The sequence below is a fragment of the Belonocnema kinseyi genome, chromosome 8, assembly GCF_010883055.1.
Source record: "Belonocnema kinseyi isolate 2016_QV_RU_SX_M_011 chromosome 8, B_treatae_v1, whole genome shotgun sequence".
Lineage (NCBI taxonomy): Eukaryota > Metazoa > Arthropoda > Insecta > Hymenoptera > Cynipidae > Belonocnema > Belonocnema kinseyi.
The window spans coordinates 70,409,921-70,420,582 of NC_046664.1; the positions used below are offsets into that span (position 1 = coordinate 70,409,921).

At 23.7% G+C, this 10,662-nt stretch overlaps 1 protein-coding gene across 12 annotated transcripts in view; it reads left to right on the forward strand.

The window, feature by feature from the left end:
* The first annotated feature begins 451 nt into the window (after positions 1-451).
* The window catches only part of LOC117177879 (cytoplasmic dynein 1 intermediate chain), a 77,017-nt gene continuing 66,806 nt past the window's right edge, over positions 452-10,662 (forward strand). For all 12 annotated transcript variants that reach the window (XM_033368926.1, XM_033368927.1, XM_033368929.1 and 9 more), the window contains exons 1-4: positions 452-564; positions 6,243-6,359; positions 8,802-8,898; positions 8,966-9,071. In XM_033368926.1, the coding sequence (XP_033224817.1) occupies positions 6,258-6,359; positions 8,802-8,898; positions 8,966-9,071 (305 nt within the window). In that variant the 5' untranslated portion in view covers positions 452-564; positions 6,243-6,257. The remainder of the gene's footprint in view (positions 565-6,242; positions 6,360-8,801; positions 8,899-8,965; positions 9,072-10,662) is intronic.

Sequence of the window (10,662 nt, forward strand, 5' to 3'; positions counted from 1 at the left end):
AACTTTTAACAACAAATAGCTGGATTTTCGAATGTAGTTCTATTAATTTAGTTAAAATTTAAGTGCAAAAATGAGAAAAAAGGAACATTTTTTTTAAAGCAGGCGAACAAGATGAATTGGTAAAAAACTTGGAAAATAGGAATAGTGGAAAGACTGCAAATATTATAATAGAATCTTTGAATATTATAATTCTGAAATATGAAAAATGTATTCAGAATGTAATTAAATGTATTTTCATACTAGTATTAAATAGAATTTTCACAAAAATGTCGCGTTTTGAACAAAATAATCACATTAACTTCAACTTGAAAAATTCCCTGACCTATAGCAACCAGATGTCAATAGTAACGAAATTTCCAGTTTTCTCTTGTTTAAAAACTCGCGCTGAAATGGTCCCACGGGCGAATTTAGACCTGAACTGACTACCGTAGTGTAACGTCACACGATTCCTGAAAATGGCGTCGCATATCGGGCGTATAATGTAGAGTGACATTTCTCCGGTTTTCTAAGCTTCATTTCTGAAAAAATCGTGTGCTCTCCACTTTTCCAGGCACTTAGTCGCAGGTAAATGAATATCTATTTGCAAATAAAACGAATCAAGATAGTTAAAAAGTAATTACTTGTTGTTAGTTGCCAAGTGCTACTTTGGCTCAAGTTCATGCCGTGCCTTGCATTATGAATACTAATTGATCATTCCAATCCTTAGCTGTCATCCGGCAACAATTTCTAGGAATAATTAGGGTCAATCAGGGTCACCGCGATCAAATAATGTCCGATAATTGTTTCACCTGTTCGCGAGAAAGCAAATTCGTTTTCAGGTGTAGCAAGGGTCGGCGGATTATAAGAATAATCAATATTAGCGGAGGACCCAAATACACTTGATTTAAATTCTGTGAAGGAGGCTTTTAGAATAGATTATGAGACTCCTTTTTGGGTTATTTTAATGCGTGCTGTTGCGAGTTATTATTTTCATTAGTTTCATATATTAAGAATAGTTATGTTGTCTTTATTTCTACGATTTCTACTTTGATTCCACTTGTGGGTGAGCGACATATTTTTGTTTCATTTTTCAAAGTTGAACCATATTTAGCTTGAGATTTGACAGATTTGATTTAAGGAAAAATATTCAAAATTAGGCTGGCAGCTGGACCGTGAAACTGGGAAATGACAGTGAATTTATTTTTTGACCAGGAAATTTTACAAATTTTAGAAGAAAAATCTGTCCCAAGTTCGATTTTTACTTTTTTTTTAAATTGAAAAATTATTGATGAAAAAAATTTTTGCTTTCTAGCTGCAAATATAAATTAAATATATTTATCAAATTTATCTGTACTTAAAGTATAAAAAAAACAATAATTGATTTGTTAAAATGATTCTTAATCCGTTCAAAATTTAAGAATTTCCAAGTTTCTACGTTAAAAATTAAACTTGTTAGATCTATTAAAAAAATGATTAATTTATAAGTAACATTTTTGAATTTTTGTATATAAATTACACTTGTACACTCATTATTTGTAGAATAATTCCAGTAATTTTGACAGGTATTTACCGGTTCTGCAAAGATTCAAAATTAATTGATGACTTTAAATGCTTTTAAAAAGCCATGGCCTGATTTAAAACAGAATGTAGATTTTTGCACGTTAAAAAAAAATTTATCAGCTTTTAAGAATGGTGAAAGGCTTGAAATGAATAAAAACACTTTCTTGAGATTGCTATACAATTTTATAATTATTTTTTTAATTTGCAAAATTATTTGAAACTTTTTCATAATAATATTAAATTTGAAAAAAAATTGAAATAACATGTAGATTTTTCAAGACATTGAAATAAAATTTTGAAGCTTTTTAAGTAGATCTAAACTATTTAAAATAAACATAATTCGACTTCTAATGTAATAATTGTTTAGTGTAAAAAAATAATTTTTCTAGTTAAAATTGGTTAAAATACTATTGATTTTTTAATTTAGAGCATTGGAAATTATAACATGGACTTATCTTTTGGAACTGAATCTGAATTTTTGAACTCTACTATTTATAAAAGCTAAAAATACTAAATTTTGCAGATTAAATTAATTTAATTTGAAATTTTTAAATTGAAAAGTGTTAGGACTTTCAATTTTTCAGGTGTAAGTCATTGAGCATTTAAATACAGAATTTTTTTATTTAAAAAATTTAAAGTCAATTTTAAAAGTTTAAAATTTAAGATTTTCATCTTGATTACTTTAATTTGCAATTAATTTTTCATTAATTCAAATGGAAAAATGATTGGCTTTGGAGTTCAAATTTTTTAATTTAATTGACCGCCGCCCTGAGATTGCAATGCGTTACACATTCATAATATTTACAATAAATATTTCCATGCAAATTTTAAAACGTAGTTTGTCTTAAAATTAAAAATTTGAAAAGATTTTAAACCAATTTTAACAACGTAGGTTTTTTTAGAATTAAAAAAAAAAGAATTCATTAATGAAATTTAAATTATTGTTATTCTTTTGATTTTGAAATTAATTTTGTTAACTTAAAATTATAACTTTTACATTTGTGGTTGAAAATTGATTGAATTAAATTGAACATTCGTATTTTGGCTTAAAAGTTCAACCATTTTTATTATTTTTTTTTCTTTCTTGACTGAAAAGTCTTTGTTAAAAATGAATGTTTTGTTCTTTGAAAATTCATGTATTTTGTTAAAAATTATCTTGTTGGTTGAAAATTTATTTCTTTGGTTAAAAATTAGTTGTTTTTTTAATTTAATTTTTTTTAACGGAAAATTTAACTGTTTTTTTTTTATTTGGTTGAAAATTATTTTTATACTGAAACATTAGGTATTCTATTTTAGGTCGGAAATTTAACTATTTGTTTGAAAATGTATCTTTTTTGAGTTGAAAATTCGTGTTTTGTTTCAAAACTTGTATTTTGTTTAGAATATTAATCTTTTAGATTAAAAATTCATTTCTTTAACTGAAAATTTAACTATTCCATTTTCTGTATAAATTTATATTTTTTAATAGAAATTTAATCTTTTAGGTTGAAAATTCATCTGTTTGATTACAATTTCAACTATTTCCTTGAAAATTTATTTTATTTGGTTGAAAATTGACATACAGTGGGCGCCAAAAGCATTCGTCCACCTCTTTTTTTATGACTGAATAAATTCTCTTAATTTTAATTATACCAGAGATAAAGAAATGTCTGTTGAAAAGGTTCATTGTTTTCGAAATTCTGTTTAAAATAAGCCCAGGGTGAATCCAATTTGTCTAGTTTTTAAGTAGATATTGCAAAAGTAGTGTAAATTTGAATGATTTCTTAAATTTTTTAAAATGATGAAATGATGAAATTTCTCAAAATGAGCCCAAGAACATTGAAAAATGTTAATTATTTCGGGAGTTATTGAAAATTTAAGAAAACATTGAAATTTACACTATTTTTGCAATATCTACTTGAAAACTAGACAAATTGGCTTCACCGTGGGTTCATTATAAACAGAATTTCGAAAACAATCAAGAATTTATTATATATAACAAGAGAATTTATTCAGTCATAAAAAAAGAGATGGACGAATACTTTTGGCGCCCACTGTATTTTTTTCTGTAAATTTCACTATTCTTTTTATGTCTACAAATTAATTTATTTTCTTGAAAATTTAACTATTTTGTTAAAAAATAATTTTTTTGGTGTTGAAAATTTATTTTTAGAAATAAAAATTTAAATGTTCTATTCTTATTTTAAAGTTGATCTTTTTAGGTGAAAATTTATCTTTTTTGGTAGAAAATTTGACTGCTTGCTTGAAAATACATTTCTTTGGTTTAAAATTCAACTATTTTGTTGATAAGTTTTTTTTCTTGCTGAAAATCTATTTTATTTGATAGAAAATAAATTTTTTTGCTACACATTTATCTTTGTTAGTTGAAAATTTCATTGTATTTTGTCGAAAGTTTATCATTTTTGTATAGAAATTTAATCTTCTTGGCGGAAAATTGATTTTATTTGATTAAAAATAAAGTTTTTTTTTTACAAATTTATCTTTTTTGAAAATGCATAATTTTACTTAAAATTTATCTTTTTCTACTATAATCATCCTATTATTGTTATATTCTTATTCTAATATTTGGTTGAAAATGCATTTTTTTCACTTGGAAATTCATTAGTTTGATTAAAAATTAATCTCTTTTGTTAGAAAATTTAACTAGTTCATAACTAGTCAATTTTTGTTAACAAATTTATTTTTTTCGATAGAAATTTAATATTCTTAATAAGTCAACAATTACATTTTTGGTTTGAAATATGACTATTTTGTTAAAAATCCGTTTTCTTTGTGATATCAAATTAAATAACAATTATTTTCACTAATCTCAGAAAAATATGTTTTATTAGTAATGTGTTAAACATTCTCTTAATTTTAAGTACTTAAATTCTTATACGAAAATAAGATAAAAATTTCGGAAGATTAATTATTATATTTTTAGTATGTTTTATTTATTTACTTACTCGATATAGTAATACTACGAATTTAGAGTTTAGAAATAAAAATTACTCTATTAACTTAACGAATCAATTTTACAATTATTATAAACAAAATTCGTAAACAATGTAATGTGGACCAGTTTTTCGCAAAAAAATATGATTTCTAGAGATTTTTAGGGATTTCAAAATACTTAACGGGGTTTTAAATGATTAAAAAAATGTCAACTGTTTTTAAATATTTTAGGATTATCTCCGAAAAGAAATAAAATTTTGAATTGAAACAGAGAGTTTTTTAAAGAATTGTAATTGTGAGTGGAAAGGCAGAATTATCGAAAGGATTAGTAATTCTGACTTTGAATCGGGAATTTTCAATTTTCACAAATTCTGAGGTGGATTTCGAATGTTCCTAAAGCATTATAATTTTGACGTGTAATAGGGAATGGGAAAATTCTCTGTTCTAATTTTAGAAATATTTTTCTGGCGTGAAATTCGGAAATTTGCTTTCTTATTTTATAAATATATCCTAAGAAAAATAATTAACATTGCATTTTTCGGATTTTATAAATTCCGTTCTGTTCACTTGAATTGTTTTTAATTTATCTTAATTTTATATTAATTTAATCGAATTCTTTTGAATTCTTCTACATGTAATCGTGTTTGACTGAAATCAATTGAATATTTTGATATTTTCAATTCCTTTGGAATTCAACCTGATTTCTTTTTAACTCTTTGCAATTCTTCTTCATTTTTTTATTATACGTTTAATTTTTTTAAATTAATCTTGAAGTCTTCTTTTAAAGTCTTCTTGATTTTTTCTCAATTTATTCCAAATTGAATCAATTCAATGTATTTTATAACCTATTTTTGATTTGTTTTCAATTCACTGATTTTCTTTAATTTACCTGAAACTTTGATAAATTTCATTATATTTTCTCAATTCCCTTAAATATTATTTAATTTTCTTGAGTTTTATTTCATTTTTTTCTGAATTTTTTTCTTCTCTTTTCTATTCATCCTGAACCCTGATTAATTTAACCTTAATTCTTCAACTTCTTCAATTTTGGAATTTTCTTGAGTTTTTTAACTCTTGCTGAATGCTTTCGAATTTATTTGAATTCTTCTAAATTCAATCAAATTTTTTTGTAATTAAATAGATTAAAAAAAAGTTTATCTTAATTTTTTAATTCATCCTGAATTTTTTCAAATTTACCTTGAATTTTAATAGGTTTTTTCGAATTGTATAGAATTCCTTTGTATTCTTTAAACTCACGTTAGTTTTACTGATATCAGTGGAATATTTTGGATTTTTTGCATCTTTTCACTACCCTTGATTTTTTTCAGTTGTACCTACATTTTTTTAATTTTATCGAATTCTTCCCACAATCCTTTAATTCCTCTAACTTTACCCGAATTTTATTTAATTCATTGTTTAAAAATTGATTTGATTTATTCTGAATTCGTTAAAGTAAACTTGGAATTCTTATAAATTCCATCAAATTCTTTTGAATTTAAAAGAACATTAGTAAGTTTATTGATTCATGTTAGTCACTTTTAGTCAATTTTCAGCCAAAAAGTAGTTGTAAAGAAATCTAATTTATTGATTGTGATTTTAAGAATTTGTTATTTATCTAAGAAAGTAACTTTTTTTACACTATCGTTTCCGGAAAAAGTAACTGTGTAGTTCAAAAAATAGTTACTTCCCGTCACTGGTAGACATAAGAAAAGTTTTTTTTTCTTTGATTCAGTTAACCTCATTATTTTTATATTCTCGACATTTTGCAGGACTAAATCATCAAAATGATGTCCGACCGAAAGGCGGAATTGGAAAGGAAAAAAGCGAAACTTCAGGCGATAAGGGAAGAAAAAGAGAGGCGTCGAAGAGAAAAGGAGCAAAAAGATGTAAGTTCTTTTTAAAGATTATTATAATTCTTATCATTGTTTTCTTCCTATATTTCTGCATTTCCCCTTTTACAAATTCTCAATTATTTTTTTTAAATATACAATATTTGTAAATATAATTACTCGTTTTACGTCTATAAATCAAACTTAAAAGGTAAAATACTTTTTCGTTGAATCTATATAAATTAAATATTCAGGGTGGTCGCTAGACCGGGAAACCTGGAAAACCGGGAAATGACAGTGAATTTATTTTTTGACCGGAAATTTTACTAAATTTTGAGAATAAACATTTTTTCCAAATTTGATTTCAGATTTTTTTTAAAATAATTTTTCAAATTGTGATTTTTATAAATTATTTTATCATTCAGTTTAGAATGCTTAATTTGAAAATCTTTCACTTTAAAATGTTCCATTTTAGATTTTTAATTTTTAAACATATATTTTAATTTAAAGAATTTTAAATGTTTAAAAAAATTAGAAATTTTTAGAATCGAAGATTTTTTTATATAAAAACAGGGTGATTGCCGGGCAGGGAAACCGAGAATTTTACGAATTTTTAAAAGAAAAATCTGCCCAAGTTCGATATTAACAGTTTTTAAAAATAATTAAAGTGCAGTTTTGAAGATTTGAACAATCAAAAATTAAAAGCATTTGAATTTGAAATTTTTTGATAAACAATTTCATTTTATTAACTGCAAATATAAATAATAACATTATTTTTAAAATGAGTCCGTTTAAAATTTGAGAATTTCCAGATTGTAACTGTTTTATTCTGATAATTTTATTTAAAAATAAAGATGTTCATGATTTACCAATAATATATTTTTCTAATTCAGAGTTTCAGGTCTTCCTTTATAATATTTGTTATATTAAATTTAATAAATAAATTTATTAATATATTTTTTCTATTAATTTTTTTCAGCCATTGAAAAAGTAAACGTGCGTTTTACTATTTTCAACTTAAAAATAAACCCATAATAATATAGTCATAATTAAAGTTTTTTATTAAGTTAAAAGTATTGTGAGTCTAAATTATTTAATTTTCATCCCATTTAATTGGAAATTTCGGAATGTAGAAAAAGAATAAATATTTAATATTTAGCAATATTTCACTGTTTATTTAAGACGAGTAAATTGAAACTAAATATTTGAAAGAAAACAATTTAAAACTTAATTGTTTTACATAGAAAGATCTGAATCTTTAATTTTTCGAAGAACTTTTAAACTTTTAACTTTACAAGTTTAATTGTTCTATTTAATAAGTGTTTAATTTATAAGTGAAATCGTTAAATTTTGACGCATCAATAACAATTGAACACTTATTATTTGTAGAAAAAATTTGAGTAATTTTAAGAGATATTTAGAAGTTTTGATAAGATTCAAAATTAATTAAAAACTTGAAATTATTTTCCCTACAATGTTTGAAAATTCAGCAAATTAAATAAATTCTTTAAAATCTTCGATGTTCTTCTTTGATCATTTTTTAAATCTCTTTAAATATTCTTAAAGTTTTTGTTACAAGAATTTTTCAAAGTGAAAAATCATTTACAATTTTCCTAAGAATCTTAAGACATTTTTTATTCTTTTGTAGTCTTTCACAATTCTTAAAAAAATTCTAAATTTTTTGTTTGAAATCTGCAAAAATCTACATTTTATTTTTAATTCGGCTGTAAGTATTTGAAATTATTTCAAGTTCTAAATTTAATTCTAATCGTTTTAAAACTTCTAAATATCTGTTAAAATTACTCTAATATTATTACAAATAATAAGTGTTCTATTGTTATTTATAAATTCATTTTTTTCTTAATTTGCAGGATTTTCTAAAAATTATAGAAAAAATTCAATTCATTTTGATATATATTTAAAAGTTCGGAAAAAAATTCTAAAATCATTTTGAATTTGGAAAAATTTAAAACCACTTCTAGTTTTCTCAAGTTTTTGAAATAAAATTTTAAAGCTTTTAAATGATGCCTAGACTATTTAAAATTAAAAAAATTTAACTTCTAATTTAAGAACTGTTGAGTTAAAAAAATTATTTTTCAATTTTTAATCTGTGTAACTTAAAATTACTTAAAATGTTAACGTGGATTTATATTTTTGGAACTTAATCTTAATCATTGAACTCTATAATTGATAAAAGTTCTAAATTTTGCAGTTTATTTGCATTTAACTTAACATTGTTTAATTGAAAATTGTTAATTCCTTCCATTTTGAACGTGAACATTTTTGAGCATTTGAATACTCAATTTTTGAATCGAAAAACTTTTAAATTTCAATTTCAAAATTTGGAATTCAAGAGTTCCACTTTTAATGCTTTCATTTGCTCCTTATTGTTTATTACTTAATGTGTTTATTACTTGATATGGACTGTACTCTAAATAATGAACCTTTCTCCTGCTTTCCCTCTTTTTTGTTACAAAAAAAACAATGTTTTTTTTTTAGGTCGAAGAAGCAACAGTTCGGGCAGCCGGACCGGACAAAGACCATCGGAAGGAGCTGGATGCGATGCTTTCCTCCCTCGGGGTGGCGCCCGTATCTGGTAATTAATTTTCCTTTCTTAAAAGATTTAATTCCTCATTGAAATTCATAAAAAAAATATTTTCCAGACGTTTTATCTAGTCTATCTAGTATGAACTCTTCCACACCCGAACAAAGCAATAATGCAACTCCCGAAGTTAGCCTGCAGCCATCTAGTATTATTTCTGCTCAAAGGTAATTAATAAATTAAAAAATTAAGAAAATATTTAATGTAATTATATAGGGTGTCCAAAGATCTTGAAAACCGGGAAATTACCTTGAATTTTTCGCGGAAACCTTGAGCTTGAATTTTTATTTTTATTTTAACACAGTTATTTTATTGAAATTTAAAAAGTATTAAAAATCTTTTAGTTAGTTATAAAAGAAACATCTCGTTTAGAAGAAATATTACTATTAAAAAATGTGTTATTTATCAAAATATAATTGATCTTTTTTCATTACAGAGTAAATAAAGAGATTTCAGGACAATTTTTGTAAAATATACTAATTATTTTATAGATTTCAATGAATATTGTGAATAATTTTGTACATTTTATATTTCTTCTTTAATATAGAATGTTAAAGTATAAATTTTCTTGTTGTGACATTCAACTTAGTATTAATTCTAAAGATTTCAAAGCTTTTATTATTATTTTTTTATTTAAAAGGACTTTATTTTTTATTATTTTTATTTATATTTATATATTTTATTTCATTTAAAAGGATTTGAAAAGGTGTAGACGAGATTTCAAAGACTTTACACATTTTTTTTAAGTTTCAAAGGATTTCAAGGATTTTTAATATTTTAAAAAGGGTACACCAGATTATAAAGCATTGCAAAGATTTTAAAACGGGTAAATTACACCAGATTTTAAAGATTTTAAACAATTTCCAAAGTTTTTCAATACATTTGAAAAGGTTTCAATGCTTTCCAATAAACAAAATATTTAACTAAAAAATATTAATGAAATATTTCACAAGTACTTCAAAAATTTCATGAAGAATTCCAAATATTTTGAAGCATTTCACAAAGAGTTCACGGATTTTATAAAAATTTAAAAAGATTTCAAAAAGTTCTAGAAAGATTTCAAAGATTTTAAACGCGTTCACATTTTTTTGTTTAGAAAATTAAGAAAGATTTCAAATATTCTAGTGATTTTTTGAAATAAATACAAAATATGTCGGAAAAATTTCACAAAATTTCAAAAGATTTCACAAAATTTTCACGAAAATGTCAATTATTCCAGTAATTTCAAATAAATACAAAACCTTTAGGGAACATTTCACATGTATTTCTTAGAATTTGTAAGGATTAACAAAAATTTCAAGATATTAAACAATTTCAAAAATTTTGAAAAGATTTCGAACGAACACAAATGTTTTTATAAAACAAAGATTAAATAAAGGCTAATAAAAAAGGAAATATTTAATCTTTTCATGTATAACAAACGGCTATATTTGATTATTTGATATAAAAAAAGGGATTTTGAAAAACTTGGTTTCTTACCTTGAAAACTTAGAAAATACCTTGAATTGTGTTCCTAGGAATCGCTGGAGACTCTTTTATATTATGATTGTAATTTATTGTTTGTTTAAAATGCAACTATTTTGATAAAAAGTCATATTTTTTTATCAGAAGTTGAGCTAGTTAGTTAAAAGTTGAACTACTTTGTTAAAAATTAATCTACGAGGGTAGTTCAATAAGTCCTTAGAATGAAGTATAAAAACAATTTTTTTTGGGTAAATTCTTTTTTATTTTTCAACATAATCTCCTTGGAGCTCTATA